Raw genomic sequence first — 18,122 nt, forward strand, 5'->3', positions numbered from 1 at the left:
GTAAAAGCCTTTTTTGTAAAAACCAGGGAATAAGAAGCTAAAAGAAGAGCAGACCCTGTTAGATGGGGGGGGGTGCACACCAGTATGTCAGTGTGCTTGGTTTACAATCCTTGATCTGGTGATAGATCCTTTAGAAGAACATGCAGGGATCTTCTAGGATTAACAACTGACGTTTAGTTGCACCATACAGTTATTTATAGCAATACTTGAGCAAGAGTCTTTTAGTTGACTTACTTTAAGGAAATTGCTAGTACATATGTATTACAATTTAGTGAACTAAATGATGATTTATCATTCGTATACAATCATAGAACCACATAATGGAGGAAAGAAATTGTGTCACCAACTTTATCTTTACAGTCTTGATAACTTTTACACCCCTAGTAACAGCTTTTACATTTATGTTTTCTAGGTTAACAACACAGATGTAGGCCAGGCTTTTGTGCTTGGCACTGGTGCTCAGGTCAATGAAACCATACGCAAAATATTCTCCTGCCATGTGTGTCTGGGTAAGCATCATTTTTTTAGTAAATCCTGTGTTTAGTAAAAACTATACAACTCTCCTCACTGAAGATCAGCTTACTTGCTGCTATAGAAATCTACTTTATTTTATTTGCATGTGATATGAGCAGGATTACCTATTCTCAGTGTGCAGTGTATAGCAGACATTATGCAGCTAGTCTCCATCTACCAGCTATGATATAACTGAGAATTAGATATATAATCTGCAGAGGGTAAAACTGCCAAAACTGAGCTATTGGTTATATATTGGCTAGAAATGGAGTTACTCTGCATGTACATCCACAATAGCATTTTCTAAAACAAAAAAGTCATCTGGAATAGTAGGTACCCATTACATTTTTGCTTGAAAAATAGGGATTTAACAATTAATTCTTTCAATACTTTTTTATTTGTAGATATCTGTGAGCCACCTAGTGAATGTGGACTTTCTGTCCCCAGAGGAGATCTTCGTTTACGACGCTCAGCCGCTACTGATGTAGACATTGACTTAGCCTTCCTACTAGACAGTTCAGACTCCACAAATCCAGCTCAGTTTGCAGAGATCAAGGGATTTGTATCCTATGTAATAGGCCAACTGGAGCTGAGCTCAGAACCTAAATCTTCTTCCCATCATGCCCGCATAGCTGTTCTCCAACATGCCCCCTACGAGCATCAATCCAATGCCAGTTTCTCTCCTGTGAAAGTGGAAGTTGGACTGACAGATTACACAGAAAAGGAGAAGCTTCAGGCATTTATCCAGACCAAAATGACACAGCTATATGGAGCTCGGGCATTGAATAATGCTATCAAGTATGCTGTGGAGCATGTATTTGAGGCTGCACCCAACCCCAGAACCATGAAAGTCATTTTCCTCATCTTGACTGGAGAAGTAAAGGCTCATGAGCTTGAGCAGCTTCGTAAAACTGTTATTGAGGCCAAATGCAAGGGTTATTTCTTTGTCCTCCTAAGCATAGGGAACAAGGTGAATTATGCACAGCTAAATTCATTGGCTAGTGAGCCTCATGATGTTTTCTTCAAGAAGGCAGATAAGGCATCAGAGCTTCATGAAGAGACTCTAATGAGATTTGGATTGCACCTACCAGGATTTATCAGCAGTAAGTAGATAACATTGCCTTACTCTACCTAGTGTCTTCCGAGTGTAGGCAGTAGGATGGGAAGAATATAGGCAGTTTTTTAAGTTACTTATTTTATTCACAGGTGAAAATGCCTTCCACCTTTCTCCTGAAATACAGAAGAATTGTGAGTGGTTCCAGAATGATCACCCTATTAGCCCTTCACAGGATGCGCCTATTGATGACGGGTATGTGATCTCACCCAATAATACATGTATACCAACAACATTTGCAACAAGTTTAGGGTGGCAGATGTAACATCCTCCACCAGTCGCTATATTCCATAGATTAGTGTCTACTAATAGTTAAGCCAGCAACACGCTTCAGAAATTATTTTTTGGATACCCCCCCCCCTCCCGCTCCTTTAAAAAAACCCACGTCTATACCTGATTTGGCCAGTACTTCATGTTATTTCAGAGGAGATAGTCGATATATATATAAGATAGTCTGCCAGTCCTGCCAAATGCATCAGGTTCAGCCACCCTTGTTCTCACGTGTATGAGAATCTAAAATTTGATAGGATGGTCTTCTTTATACATTATTTTTATGCTAAATTTTATACTAGTTAGATATTATATTACTTACTAAATGGATATCATCTATTCCCATTTATGTCTGACAGAACACAAAATGAAGTAATACCAGATGAGCTTACCAGCAGAAAGCCAGAGATTGTAACAGTACGTGCAAGCACTGAATCACCTACAGGTAACAGAACAACACTTATCTTGGATCCTACATGTGATATTTTGGGGGAAATTCATCAAAAGTTTGGTGGAGGGAGATAAAGGCTGGGGAAGGAATCCCAAGATTGGATGGACTGAATGTATTAAAAGCCACATGTCTCCTATTGATTTCTGCACCTAAAACTGTCAGGTGTAGAGATGAGCGAGCACTAAAATGCTCGAGTGCTCGTTATTCCAGACGAACTTTTCCTGATGCTCAAGTGCTTGTCTCGAATAACGAACCCCATTGAAGTCAATGGGAGACTCGAGCATTTTTCAAAGGGACCATGGTTCGGGAATAAAATGTGTTATTTAATTGAAAAAGAATGTCTTCTGATAAGTTAGCAGATGTATACAAACATCTGCAATCTATTCTTCACTTCACCGTGCGTATATTATCTCCCGACAAGTTAGCAGATGTGAAGAACAGTGAAGAATAGAATAAAAACAGTGAACACAGGATCATTTAAGTGAAAAACACAGTGAAGAATAGATTGCAGATGTTCGGCACATCTGCTTACTTGTCGGGATCCGTGCTGCTGCTCCCCGGTGTCTCCGTGCTGCTGCTCCCCGGTGTCTCCGTGCTGCTGCTCCCCGGTGTCTCCGTGCTGCTGCTCCCCGGTGTCTCCGTGCTGCTGCTCCCCGGTGTCTCCGTGCTGCTGCTCCCCGGTGTCTCCGTGCTGCTGCTACCCGGTGTCTCCGTTCTGCCCCTGCCCGATGTCTCCGTGCTGCCCCAGTGTCTCTGTGCTGCCCCAGTGTCTCCGTACTGCCCCAGTGTCTCCGTTCTGCCCCTGCCCGATGTCCCCGTGCTGCCCCAGTGTCTCTGTGCTGCCCCAGTGTCTCCGTACTGCCCCAGTGTCTCCGTTCTGCCCCTGCCCGATGTCTCCGTGCTGCCCGATGTCTCCGTGCTGCATGATGTCTCCGTGCTGCCCGATGTCTCCGTGCTGCCCCAGTGTTTCCGTGCAGCCCCAGTGTCTCCGTGCTGCCCGATGTCTCCGTGCTGCCCCAGTGTCTCCGTGCTGCCCCAGTGTCTCCGTGCTGCCCCAGTGTCCCTGCCCCAATGTCTCCGTGCTGCTGTTCCCTCGATGTCTCTGTGCTGCTCCCCGGTGTCTCTGTGCTGCTTCCCGGTGTCTCTGTGCTGCTCCCTGGTGTCTCTGTGCTGCTCCCCGTGTTCTTCAATGTGTTCTTCACACATATATATTGTTCTTCACATACTATTTTGTTCCGCGCGTATCTTCCGACAAGTAAGCAGATGTGCCGAACATCTGTAATCTCTTCTTCACTGTGTTTTTCACTGTGTTTTTCACTTAAATGATCCTGTGTTCACTGTGTTCACTGTTTTTATTCTATTCTTCATTGTTCTTCACTGTGTTTTTTTAATTAAATGCTCGATCTCGAGCAGGGGAAATACTCGTCCGAGCAACGAGCCGTTTCGAGTACCTTAATACTCGAACGAGCATCAAGCTCGGACGAGTATACTCGCTCATCTCTAGTCAGGTGTAGATATCATCAATAACACTTTAGAATAAATTTTAAAAAATGTTAATGTTTCTGGAGTTTTTAACCTGATTCTGGGTATTTTTTGAGCTACTGAATCCAAAATACCCCCCATTGCTCTCCAGCAGCTTTAGTTTAAGAGATGTTAGGTGTTTCCATCAAGAAATAAGTACAATGGAAGAACGGAATAGTTACACAGTTAACAGGATACACTGATTACTGTTGGAGCATCCAAAAGCATCCAAGAACACCTCATCGCAGGAAATTACAGAAACAAGGTTTCAGTGACCTGGTGGAAAATCTCTGGTCTAGACATTCATTTTTAAAATTTCTTGAGCACAATATTGAGTGACGACTAGTTTCAGCAGTGTATACTTCGTACAGTGGTAATGCCAGATCTCCAAAACTAGAGCTGATAGGGGAACACAGGTGTAATTTCCAGAATCCCCCATCTTTTAAGGCAGCAAAATGAGAGTTCCCCAATGTTATTTATGCTATTTTCTGGTGTAAAGTATAACCATGACACTTCCTCTAAGTACCACATCGGTCAGACAACTGGCATGGAGACACAGATCGCTTGAATGTTGATAGTTGCAAAATCAGGAGAAACTTATGAAATATACTGTATGGTGAATCTCCACCATTATCTTTTTAACATGAACACAAATCTGGACATTTTGCGTGCCACAAGATTTGACGATGTCTTAGCAATAAAGGACTTCTACCACCAGGATCAAAAATGTAAACCAATCACACTGACATACTGGTGTGTGCCTCATCTGGCAGAAAACAAAAGTTTTAAATGGTATGCAAATGACCATGAGGGTTTCCAGGCTCCAAGCTCATTTGCATAATGTTTAAAAACGTAAAAAAAAAAAAAGAAGGGCATAAGAAGAGGGGGCACACACCAGTATGTCAGTGTGTGCTTTGTTTATAATCCTTCATCCTGGTGGTAGATGTCATTTAAAATATGATATTGGTTAATTGAGTTGAAGAAATTCTGTTCCGCTTCTTCAAAGATCTTGTTGTGCCTACACAAATGACAACCTCCTCAAGCCCTGAGCTCGTGGTGTCTGATGTGACTGACAGCAGTGTGTATCTGAGTTGGACCAGCTCTGACCCCCAGAAGCCTCAAGTCTATGAGATGAGCATCACCTCTATAGATGACAACTCTCTAGTCCTGAAACAGAACGTCACTGGCACCGAAAGACTCATTGGAGGACTTCTGAGTGGACATAACTATCAAGTCACTATTACAGGGCAACACAAGAGCCTTGGTCTGGTCACCTACCAAGCAACATTTACTACTGGTAAGTATGAACATCTGTGTTACTAAATCCACTCTATAATGGGATTAGTTAGTTAAAACGGCTCAAGTGCAGTCGAGACTGTTAAATTAATAGTAAAACCAAACTTGGAAGGAGGGTTTAGGATGGATGATTCACTTGGAGAAGACTTGTAGTTTCCATTCACACAATAGTCATTTTACAGGAAATCTCTCTCTAGGAAAATTGTATTGTCTGAACTGTTTGGCTATTTTACAAATACCAGATTTAAGGCACATAATTGCTCAGATTGACTCTATAACTTCATCTAGCACACTATGTAGACTGCAGCAGTATGTATAGCAGTAAAAATATTCAGTATTTCTCCAGAAATAAGCCCTACCCTGAAAATAAGCACTAGCATGATATTTATTCTATTCAGAGAAGGGTTAAAATATAAGCCCTTCCATGAAAAAAACCCAGTTACAATGGCTATAGCTATTGAACTATGGCACCTATAAACACAGTTCTGGTGTCATTTATAGGATGCTAGATAGCTGGAGATGTCAGCAAGACTGCAGCTTAGATGTGCTGTGCATGGAGGGATCATGGTACACTGGATAAATAAATAAAACATAAAAGTATACATTTGAATAGACACATAAACGTATGTAATTCTGTATTGCAGGTAAATCCCAGCCCCAGCAAGAGGTTGTTGTGGAGTCTGAAAAGATAGTGAGCACAGAACCCCTTGATACCCCTGAAATGGGTAAGTGATGAATAATCTGGACTCCCTAAAATTAATTTCTAAAGACACTGCTTTGCAGTGTTCAGTGAAGAGATCTCCCACACCATAGCACCAGAGTGATCCGAGTACAGCTACAATATAAATACATATAGCACAGTCCTGCTGCTACTAACACACAAAAAGTTTGGTTGCACAGATTTCCAAAACTACTTATTCAGTTTAACTGGTACATCAACTATATACTATATGTAAACTATGGAAGGGTAGTTAAATGTGAACATTTACATCAAAGTCACAAATACCCAGGCTGACAGAGATCTAATCGCTCTAACTAATAGCATTATAGGTAACTATTTGCTGTCATTATAGAGTGCACAAATGCGCCTGTATAATGCTTGTGTGAAATTGGTCTAAATAGCGAAAATAGTTTACATACAAAATCAAATAAAATAGTAAATAATAAACTTAGCAGGTAAATGACTTGAATCTGTCACTCAAAACACATAAACATAAGTTTTTTATCCCATCAGGTGATGTTTTAGAAATTTTTCTTCCTAAGACGTAAATTCATAGTTTTATGTCTTTTTGCATCTTTCAAAGACCGGCTAAATACATGGATTTGTTATTTGACCTTTTTCTTATAGGCAAATATACAAAGAAGACTGTATAATATTCACTCCTAACATAGAGTTGTCGCCATAATAACTATTATACTGCATCCATGAATGACTCCTCTCTTGCTTTATTCTAACAGCTGGCAGCTCGCAGTAACTGGTTGGTTTGAGTTTGCAGCACAAGTCAATCACATAACACTTTTCTTCCACTTTTATGGTCAATTATCTGGTAAATATGTGGCAGAAACTAAAATTACAAGTAAATATAAGAACATTTGTAATTTATTATATTTAAGAAAAATACTTCTTTCTCCACTTGTCAGGCTCCTTTCCACCTCTCCTCTAAACTTTTCACCTCCTCTGAATTCATGATGGTCTCCCAAGAGGGATTGTTAGCTCACAGATAGTATATGCACATAGAAATCTTTGTATAGGGAGGTGCCAAGGATGAGCCAAGTGAGAGTAACAAAGACGCATGCGCTTTCATATTTCTGCAGCTAATAGTAGGTTTTCTATCTCATTACATGGACTTTATTCACAGACTGTGCAGTACTTCTCGAAAATGTAATAGGGGAGTGGTTGATAGAGCAAAATGTTCTGTTTTCTCCACATTTTGTGTATGGAAGATGTAATTAAGGCTAGATACCACCGACCAGCTCAGAGAAAACTCAAAATAAGAGATAGAGTCCGAGGTAAAACCACAAAAAATGCAGGATACACCAAAATAATGTTACATAAAGTGTAACATGTACATATCAAAAAGTGTATTGTTAGTTTAGTGTATGCTTTACCCAAGCTTTCCTATAATTTATTGGATTAACTGTAGAAGATTGAATGTATGAAGATGACCCTATGATACGTCCTTGGTTAACCTGCAGGTATTCCCAGCTTCTACCTGTTCACCTTGTAACTTTATGCACACTTTCTGAAATTCCACCTTAACAGATCCTTGCGAGCTAGATCTGGATATGGGCACCCAGTGCAAGGAGAATGAGGTTAAGTGGTTCTTTGACAAGACAAACAAGATTTGCACCCAGGTTTGGTATGGTGGGTGCGGTGGCAATGCCAATAGATTTGATAATGAAGCTGAATGCATCAATAGGTGTCAAAAGACATGTAAGTACCATTAGCATACACGGGGTATATATTACTCATTCTTCTTTAATATTAACTACCAATTTTTTAGAGCTTTTCTGCCCCCACAGGCTTTATGCTCCACAGCAGGAAACTGGTGGAAAACAGTCAATGCAATTTTCTTTAGTGTAATATATTCTGACACAACACAGCAAGATCAACATCCATCCATCACCATGACTCAACCATGGAGTTTCTTTGTTAACAGCCAACAGAAAAGGAAAATAGGACATAAATCCTTAGCATGACCACAACCCACACGTTAATTTCCAAAAAGATAAAGTTAAATATTTTTTTCCTAAATCAACTCTTTTGGGGTCATTTATCTTTAGTCAGGACGCTTGTGCTTGTCTTTTTTTGATTTATATAGTTTATTTTGCAGGGTGATGTGCAATGTGTCTGCTGGTTTTTCGCACAAAAGCTGAAACCCCCTTTTAAATTTTTGCCTACGCCATATTTGTGCCCAAACTGCACCATTTTATCACAATTTGCACCAAAATTTCATGCATTGTGAACCAAACATACCTTGAGAATACTGTAGCTATACTGATGAAGAAACATATCTTGTTTAATCTTTGAGCTGAGTGGTTTTGCTAAAAAAACAATTATAAAATTCAGGACCTTGGGAAAGCTAGATGCCTACAATAACACATTACACATGGGGCTTACTTAATTGTGCAGACAGAACTAATCAACCTTAGCACTCATACACAGCAGATGGGGGATGGTGCAGCAATTTATTACTTCTGCCTCTCAGGGATAACGCAGTGATTACATAATTCTCTGGTGCAGTGCATAACTAATATGAGAGGAAAAGCAGCTGAGCCAGGCAAAGGAGCGAGAGAGCTTCTTTATTATAATATATTATTTATATATTTATTTATTATTATATATTTTATAATTGTTATTTCAGCAAAACAACTCAGCACAGTGATTAAACAAGATATAATTCTGCATCAGTGTAACTACAGCATTCTCACGGTATGTTTGCTTCATAATGCATCAAATCAAATGGTAGGTTTCCTTTAAAGATATATGAGGTGCAACGCTAAAAAATTCTTACGCATCTTACTTTGCTAGCTGAGTGGAAAAGTTGCAATTTTGGATTAATTCACTGTAAAATGGCACAATTATGGTGCATATAAGAGGAAAGTTAAGATAAATGACCCCCTTTATTTCTTGTAAACAGGAAAGGTCTATCTGGAAAACTTATACGCTGCCCTATACATTGCTATTTTATCTTGTGATTTGTGGGTGATTTGTGAGATGTTACACTCCCTTATTGAGCTAACCAAACTTATAAGTCAAATTGTAGATTCGGTGCAAATCTGTCGATTATCCTGGACCACATCAAATCCAAATTTGTTCTGGACAAAGCAATGTTGTTCCATTTGCTTAGAATATTAGTATATAACATGCTTCAGTCCTATAAAACATATTTTTTTAAGGAAAATATCCTATCTCATTTTGTTTGTTTTCTACAATTGTTTTCATTAGGTTTAGAGTAAGGCTTAGCATTAGGGTTAGGTTTAGCCCTAATTCTAACTCTAATGCTAATCCTGACCCAAACTTGTAGAAAATGGATGAAACGGGATAGGACTTTTTGTCTGTTTTAGAGCACTAAATACCAATTTCTAACTTGACTTGATTCAGACTTGAACCAAATCTATTGAAAATTTTTTCGAAGCGCATTGAATCTTGAATGATTCACTATTCATCATTACCCCCTTTAATGGGATTATCCAGGGAAACATTAATGTACAGGGAGAGGTTTTTGTATATGGATAACCCCTTTAATTCAATACATTTACATTGCTATGTTCCACTATTTGCATATAACAATACATATATCCCTTGATGCAAATCTGGACACACATACATGGAGGTTGTACTTCTTCATACAATGGACTCTCCAATAAGACTAATCTCTTAATCTATTTTAATACATTTCGGATTACTGTTTTAAGTGTCATTTTACCATTAATCACTACTAAATAACCGGTAAATCAAGTTTCACCTCATGTTCCATCCATCTAACAAACCATCATTTCTTATCATTATCCAGGTCGCTCATGTCACAAGTTCTTTGTTTGCTTTCTTACTTATTTTTTCCAGCTCCAGGAAACTTTCAAAAGTAATAAACTATTTTTTTTTCTTCAGCAAAACCTTTATTCGTGCAGACGTAAAATCACAATTTCACACTTTTCTACTTAATTTTCTTAAAATTCAAAATTTTTGTTTTATATTTTTTTATCTGTTTATTTTTTAGCTGTTGAGAAAACCATGCAACTTCCAACGTTGGAATCTAAAGCACTTGCAGGTAATTTCAGCCGGCGTCCGGGCAGGAAGCAAATGTTCAGGCGCAGAAGGATTCACCCAGAAAGAGCTCAACTTTTTGAAAAAAGGACTCTTGTGAATTAAAGATACAATTTTTGAGGATTTTGTCTTGAAGAAAGGCCTCAGTCAGTTACCACTGTAAACCTCAAGCTAAATCCAGTGATGAAACATAAATGTGTTTTGCATACGTAAAAAGACCACTAGATTATTGAACTTTTCATTTGTGTACTGTAGCTCAGATAAACTTGTGCTTCTATAATGAATGTAAAGGAGTTTTCCCACGAACTAAAGTTAGGCCTTATTCATGGGATAGGGCCTAACTTGCTGATCAGTGGGGGTCTCAGTGCTAAGACTCTCACAGATTGCGAAAACGAGGGGTCCATGCTCTGTCAGACTGATGGAGCAGACGGCCGCGCATGACCATTCTGCTCCATTAATCTCTATGGAGCTGATGGAAATTACCGAGCTCCACGCTCACCAATCTCTGAAGCTCAATAGAGATTAATGGAGCAGAACGGTCATGCGCATCCGACAGACCCCTCATTTACGCGATTTGTGGGAGTCTTACTGAGACCCCCACTGATCAGCAAGTTAGGCCCTATACTGTGGATAGGGCCTACCTTTTGTTTGTGGGAAAACACCTTTAACAGAATGAAAATGATCTTGGATGTGAACTGAACATGAGATAGAATCAAGAGAAAGAAACAGGCGTATGGCTCTTTCAGATGACCGTGGTCAAACCATGAATCTTAGACCATACAGTCTCCTGTTTCACAATCTGTCCACAGTGCAAAGAATGATATATGATGCAAGAAGTCTCTTCTAATCCACTAAACAGAAGCGCTGAACTACAAAGTTTGGTGCTGCTGTTCTACAGAGTCGAAGGGACTCCTAGCATCTTAAATCGCCATGAATCCCATGGGCTGACCATGGTCACCTGAGACAGCCCTAAAAGAGATATTCCTATCCATATATGTATGACATATCCAAAGGGCATTCTAGAAATGTCTGAAAGCTTGGGGTGCCACCTCGAGGACCTGCAAACATCTTAAGAAAAGGGTTGCTGCTGGTTGCCCTATTAAGAAGGTCAGCGGATGAAGAATTGGCCATGCCTTCTCCATATTCATGGCACAATCTATTTTCCCATGTCACTGATAGAGTCACACATGTTTGCTTTGCTAATTTGTGATGTAAATGAAGAAGGATGCACACAGTCACAACCATCTCTAGATCTACTGAACGCAGCACCCAATGGCAGCCTTGACAGGTGGCACTAGGGACATATTTTCATTATGAATTTTACAGAGAAGGAGTGATAGGAAATTGTATGCACGTTCTAAGATGGGAATATCCTTTTAAAGGTATTGTTCAGGATTTGACAAAGGGTCTGCTTTTTTTCCATTTTTCTCTTTTCTACGTTTCAGATGAGTTTTTTTTTACTTTAACAGGATAACATATCATCAAGATCTGTTTCGTGGAAAAAATAGCAGATCCTTTTTTTCTGAATCCTCTACAACCTATCTACAGTAGAAATGGCCATTAAAATAAGGGTAATGAGTCAAAGAACCATATTATATTAAAAATGACCTTCCTCAGCTCCGCCAGGTCCTACTCTTAGCACTACTCTACTTATTCCATCAAAGTTGTTTTTTTTCTTTAGCCTCCACCATTCATGAGCAATTATGCTAATTAGGCTCTATACTGTCAAGAGGGCAGATCGGGCCTACCTTCTCCACTTATTGGGAATGGTGGATGCCAAAGAAAAAATCCAACAGTGGATCAGTGCCTATAAAAGGATACAAAGAGCTGGATGACAAAAGGTCCTTTCTCATAAAAAAACCCAAAGCCAAGAAAAATATTTCTGGTTCTTAAAATGAACGGAAATAATTTATTTATCAAATGGACGATGTAAGATTTCAGCTGTGAAATGTTATTTTTCCTTGAAGGGTAGACCCCGAGGTTATAAAGCAGGTCTTGTTTTGTCTTTTTAGTATCTGCATTGTATTGGGATATCATATTTAAATAAATCAATTGTGTCAAATTTTATCATGGCATACAGTAGGTCACTACACAAGTTAACAATCCAATCCTTCATTTTATGAGGTTTACTGAAGGAGTGTTCTTTCAGATCCACTCCTTTCCCTAGGAATGTATTCCCAAGTTATGGAAAATGTTTCACCAAACACAATCCAGTACACATATGTGAATCTGCAGCTTGTTTCTAAACTATTTCATTAAAATGATTCATGGATCTGTTTTCAGTTTTCGAATGTTACTTGGTCCCAAACAGATGCAAACTTAATAAAAAAATAAACTGAAGCACATGTGAGTGTACAATACTTGGGACACACTAAGCGCTATATAAGCAGAGGGGCAGTCATGTAGCCAACACTACAGGGAAGCCAGGGATGTAAATTATGAAATAGCCCAAAAATCCAGCCAAAATCATTGTCCATTTTCCACTTATACTGTTAGGGGTTGTTTGTAACTTTTGTTGTATTTGTACTTTTGTAAGCAAGAGCATAGTTATTGTTAGCGATGAGGCCCAGTACGGTGTATTCGGATAAAGATTAAAAAAAGTCAACTATTTACAAGAAACTTAGAATCTATTTACATTCTTGTTTGGGGAACAATTCTAACTCAAGTATAATTTATCTAAAAAGGGATAAGGAGTCTCCATGCATAAATTCCGGGTAGATCACGGCCCCCAGGAGCAAGCACGTGCCAGTCGGGCACCTTTACCTAATGTCAAATAGGCCAAAAACAACAGCACATGGCCCGTTGTTTGTGACCCGCTTGCAGCCCTCATGCACACATAGAGAAACAAAAGTTTAAGGCTAAAAACCATCACTTTACCATCCTTTCGGCCTTGTGTTTTATTCATCCTACCTTAAAGGGCTTTTTTTCAGGCCAAAGATATAAGTGACCTATCCTAAGGATGGCTTCTAAATATCAGATTGGTAGGAGTCCAACCCTCAGCCCTTCCAAAGATCAACTATTAGCCGTAGGTGATAAATGGAGCAGTAAGCAGACAGCTCCGTTCACAGTGTAGTGGGAGAACTAAATCACTGTAGACTATCACCGGTCACTGGATGCTCATATACAATAACCATGACGGGTCAGTACACTAAGAATGTATCTCTCTACTTCCTGTCTGGTTATTTGTTTATACGCAGCTGAGAACAGCTGATCTATGGACCACTGCCAACTTGATTTTAAATGATTTGTCCAATTTCGGCAAATAAATGTTATTGTTTGTACATTGAAAAGATATAGACTTTTCTAATATATATTCTGTATAAATTCCTATATGTTTTCTAGATCTCTGCTAGATCTCTAGATCTCTGCTATTGGGAAGTTCTATGTTAACTTCCATCGCTAGAAATCTGTCCATGGTCATGTGATGTCACATGGGTGCACGGCTTGTTACAGTAATCAGAACTGTGTGTTATTACATAACAGAGTTCTATCTACAGGAAGTAAACTCAGCAAGCGGAGATCTAGAAAACAGTGAGAATTGGTTACAGAAAGTACAAAAATTACACATGGCTACAAAGTACAACAGGCTTTCCTTTAATAACATATTTAATAACATTTTATCTGAGCTAACTGTATATATATATATATATATATATATATATATATATATATCACAAATTAAATTAATTTATACAATAACATGCCCAAGGACGCACATATGGTGTGAAATATCCTCATGGAATTATGAATCCAAATTTACTGAAACTATCTCAACTAGGTAATACTAAATCATATTTACCTAACAATTTGTAAAATTTTATGAGGATGTGTAAATCTATGTAGGTTATTGGTAACTATTACAAAGGTATTAGTGTCAAATGAACATTTAGCAGACAATACATGATTAAATGAATTACCCATAAACAGTGAGAATAGTTTTCATAATCCTTAATATTATGTAGAACATCTAGACAGTTCTTGGGGACTTTGATGGTGATGCCCTGTCCTTAATATTGGTCAACAGTATCAGACATGTGTCTGGAGTAGGACCCCCGAAATCCCAATGACCTACAATTGAAGGGCTGTAGTGAATAATTCATAGCCTTTGTTATTGACCAGTTCTATATGGTTGTATCTACAATTACAGCGGGTTAGTTCTCAATTCTGATCAAGTTAATGAGATTGAGCTGCAACACCAGACATAATCAATACAAAGTGTAAGAAAAAGTTAGACCATTCATTTAAAACATTGCTCAAAGATAGGAGGTTTTAGAAGAAAATATCCGATTGACACCATTCATGGAAAATCCCTTTAAGATAGTAGATTTGGCTAGTCAAAGTAAATGCACAATAATACATTATATTTCCATCATGCGTGCAACAACCACAAATCATATATGAAAAAAATGTAGACGGTTAAACGTTGGAGATGGAGCATCCAGTGAATAGTTCGGTCTTTCGTTCTACAGGACAGTTCTGAATTCTTGACCACAAATCACTATCTGTAAATGAATACATATGAGAAATAAACATGAATAAGCCATTACACCCCATAAAAAGACCCAGTCTTTCTTCTGCTTTTAAGTCTGAATGCTGTTATCCGGCATATATAAGCCAACAGCCATAAATTTCCGTCACACTCAGCTCAAGGCCATATGTAGCTTTACCCAGAATTCCACAGTTAAACTTTTTGGACAACGTTTTATGAATAGCTTGATTGAAGTCGTACAGAATTATGGGTAATTACATCTGTGCCGTGTTATACGCATTCACTGTAACATGTGGGAGATAGTTGCTTAGCAGTTTGTTCATGTTTACCCAGAATTCCCCGGGGGTGGGTGGACTTTAGTATTTTTTTTAGGTTTTTTTTCCCTTTTTGGCCAGTGAAAAGATTTGTATCTAGTGAGTTAAGGGCAATGAAAAAAAAAACTAAAAATAACATCCAATCATTGTAGACAAAGGCAGAAAAAATAGGATGATGTCATAATTGTCTAATCTACAAACATATGTTTTTTATATAAATCTGATAGATTGCCAGGTCTTGACAAGTACTGGCACGAGTCCAAAGAGCATGCATTGTATTATCTAGACAACTTAACTGCTGCGTGAGAAACTGTAGTGTTTTTTCTGCATTTTATGTCTTCAAAGAGAGGCAATTTGTAAGACTTGTAACTTTTAATTTGAAGCCAGCACATGTCGTCTTATAATGAGGTCTACAATAGCACAGAAACTTTCTTAAAAAGGGACTGGAATTGTAAAGTGGTAAATGCAATGTTGTCATTGAGCCCTTTAACTATCAGTGGAATGGCCACCATTTTGCCAAATGCTTGATTTATGGGAATTTTTGTCTGTAGCGGTATTACTTTTCTTTACTTCTCACTGGTGGATAACTCTTTCACACACTGTTTAGTATATAGATGTATTTGCTACTTTAGGGTATAATACAACCTAAGAACAAGGTTGAACTCTGTAACTCATATATCTAGGTTTTTGTGGTTTTTGGATCAGGATTTAAAAGAAAAAGGAATAAATTCTGACAAGACTCCTAAAATAGACTATAAGAGTCCTGGATACCCCACCCACACACAGATACTAAGTGAGCTGTCAATCACTGTGTGTGGGCGGGGTAGTTAGGACTCTCATAGTCCATCCTAGGAGTCCTATCAGGATTTAAATAACCTCATACATTTCAAAAGACAAAATTTCTTGATTCATATACTACTTTATTTTTGATCATTATCTTTGTAACTGCCTTAGGTGTTTTTATCGAATTTGAAATCTTTTCCTTATAAAACCAAAAATTCTATTTTTTTCTAGTGGGACCTGAGGTGTGTAAACTGCCGAAGGAAGAGGGCACCTGTCGGGAATTTGTTCTGAAGTGGCACTATGACGCAGAAACCAAGAGCTGTGCACGATTCTGGTATGGCGGCTGTGGAGGAAATGAGAACAGGTTCAACACACAGAAAGAATGTGAAAAGATTTGTATTTCTGGTGAGTAGTAGTCCTGGCAGCTAGATGGTTTCATAGACTTATATGATATTATATTTACTAAAATGTTGCTTTATATTCCATTTAATGGGTTCATCTTGAACCTCTTTCATTTCGATAGCCTTTACCCTTATTCTTTAATTGATTACATTGTTGGGTCTGATTTCTTTTTGCTTTTACAAATTTATTCACAAATTCAAACAACAAACAGCCTGCAATTTTTTGGACCCCTGTTACAGGGGCCTTTTGGTACAATGTTTCCCCCACATCTCTGAGACAATGCCCATTGGTTACCTCTTTACCCCAATTAGCTTCACCTATGATAAACTGTAACTATAATTTACCTCTGCATATTTAAAAAAAAAAAACATATAAATTACAGTAAAGATTTTAACTTTGTTTTCAAAGTTTTTTAAAGTTTGTTAAATGTTACTGTTTCTAAAGTTCTAATGCAGACAGATGTGTCTCCATGGTAACAGACTCCGTAGTCTGATCCTGCAGCATCCAACACTAACTACTTTTTGACTTTGGGACTTGCCAATGTTAACTTCATAGAAAGGCGGAGTTGGAAGGGGGAATCATTGCAGGGTTAGACTACAGATGGTTCCTAGAGACACAAATCAGTAGGATAAGTTTATTATATTGGTCAGATATTGGATTTATAGGTCACATTCAATGTGCTATCGTGTTGGGGAGTCAGGGATGTCATGTGGCAAGTTGGGAGAGATATAGTAATGGGGCCGTTGTTATAGTTCTGATTCTTGTTGATTTTCTAGTTATAGTATAAGCTGATTATCAGTCTATACATAAACATGGAGTAATGATTTGTGGATATTGTTACCATACATATTGATCCACATCACATTGGATTTCTAATCAGATAAATGGACTAACCTCTCGATTTCTTCTTATTTACAGCACCTCTGAATCCTAGCGTAGTCTCTGCAATTGGAACATAAAGGTCCTGGATTCTTACCTCTCCAGAGGAGACAGCCCAGGGTGCACTGCCCCTCTACTCACCCTATGCCACCCACCAACTTGCCCTTCCATAGGGTGGGGGAGGCTCACAATTTTATCAAAATGGTGCTATTTCTTTAGTGGACTTACAGAACACTGTGCTGGGAATCTTAACTCTTTCAGTGCTTTAGATAGCTATAGGCACAGACCTACCCATTATGTCATATGTGGAGGAAAGCTGTGCCGTTCTGCAGCAATGAAACAGTTAACCGGTACTCTGCTCTCCCATCAGTCAGCAGCTGTGTAAGAGTTTTGTTTTTTACTGTCAGAAACCCAGCAGTAGAGTCCAACCCAAAGATATCTTGCCCTTCCAGATAACACCTGCTTCATCAATCTCCCTTCTAAACTCTCCACTGTCCTATAGAATTGCAATACATTTTCTGCTAGATTTTTTCTATTTCAAGCCAAGTCAAGCCTTCTTTTAATGAACTTTGAGTCCCTGATGTAGAAGAAGATGTATTGTATCCAATACTGTATAAGTATTTACTTCTCAAGTTCTCCTCTTTATAGCAGGGCACTGGCAACTTTTGCCGTCGTAATTCCAGGGCAGCGTGTCATTTGGAGAGTAACGGGCGTTACCCCTATTCATGCCAGTGTGGGCTTACAAAATATTGCAGAGCAGTACACTTTAGGCTCTTCTGGTATCAATGGGATAGAAAGATTTAGGTTTTACCACTTGGGATATAAATGAGGTAGCTGCAGTCATTGCAGGCTATGCAAAAGATACATTTATTTTGGTTGGATGTATTTTTGTTGTTTGTAATTTTACACTTTGGGAAAGGGAAATTATTTGCTATAAATTTTGAAATGGGATTATTCTTGTCTGTTTTTATTTTTTTAATGAAGGGAGATGATAAAAAGACTGAATAAAGAATGAAGAGGTGTTTAACTGTGTGTATGTGCTTATTTCTTACAATCTGAAAAACTTCTACTAAACAGTTGTCTTTATAGTCCAGTTTCATACATGTAGGATCACCCTTTACCCTTGACTTTATCTGATATCTAAGATTCTGTCTGGGCCATAGATCAGTTGTAGGGTTGGGACACTGACCCACAATTCGGATGCAAAAATAAGCCTGTAATCCATCCATGTGACACCAACCTCAAGAGGAATTATATTTCTCTTTCCTGTTGGACCAACCTACCCAAACTACATTGAAAACCTAAAACCTAAATTGATTAGT

At 38.5% G+C, this 18,122-nt stretch overlaps 1 protein-coding gene across 1 annotated transcript in view; it reads left to right on the forward strand.

Moving 5' to 3' along the window:
- The window catches only part of COL6A3 (collagen type VI alpha 3 chain), a 93,476-nt gene extending 75,649 nt beyond the window's left edge, over positions 1-17,827 (forward strand). Inside the window, exons 39-48 of the mRNA XM_072121452.1 lie at positions 413-509; positions 918-1,616; positions 1,720-1,822; positions 2,257-2,342; positions 4,876-5,166; positions 5,810-5,890; positions 7,429-7,599; positions 9,887-9,937; positions 15,751-15,924; positions 16,840-17,827. Of these exons, the coding sequence (XP_071977553.1) occupies positions 413-509; positions 918-1,616; positions 1,720-1,822; positions 2,257-2,342; positions 4,876-5,166; positions 5,810-5,890; positions 7,429-7,599; positions 9,887-9,937; positions 15,751-15,924; positions 16,840-16,880 (1,794 nt within the window). The 3' untranslated portion in view covers positions 16,881-17,827. The remainder of the gene's footprint in view (positions 1-412; positions 510-917; positions 1,617-1,719; positions 1,823-2,256; positions 2,343-4,875; positions 5,167-5,809; positions 5,891-7,428; positions 7,600-9,886; positions 9,938-15,750; positions 15,925-16,839) is intronic.
- Positions 17,828-18,122: the final 295 nt, after the last annotated feature.

Source organism: Engystomops pustulosus, chromosome 8, assembly GCF_040894005.1.
Source record: "Engystomops pustulosus chromosome 8, aEngPut4.maternal, whole genome shotgun sequence".
Taxonomy (NCBI): Eukaryota; Metazoa; Chordata; class Amphibia; order Anura; family Leptodactylidae; genus Engystomops; species Engystomops pustulosus.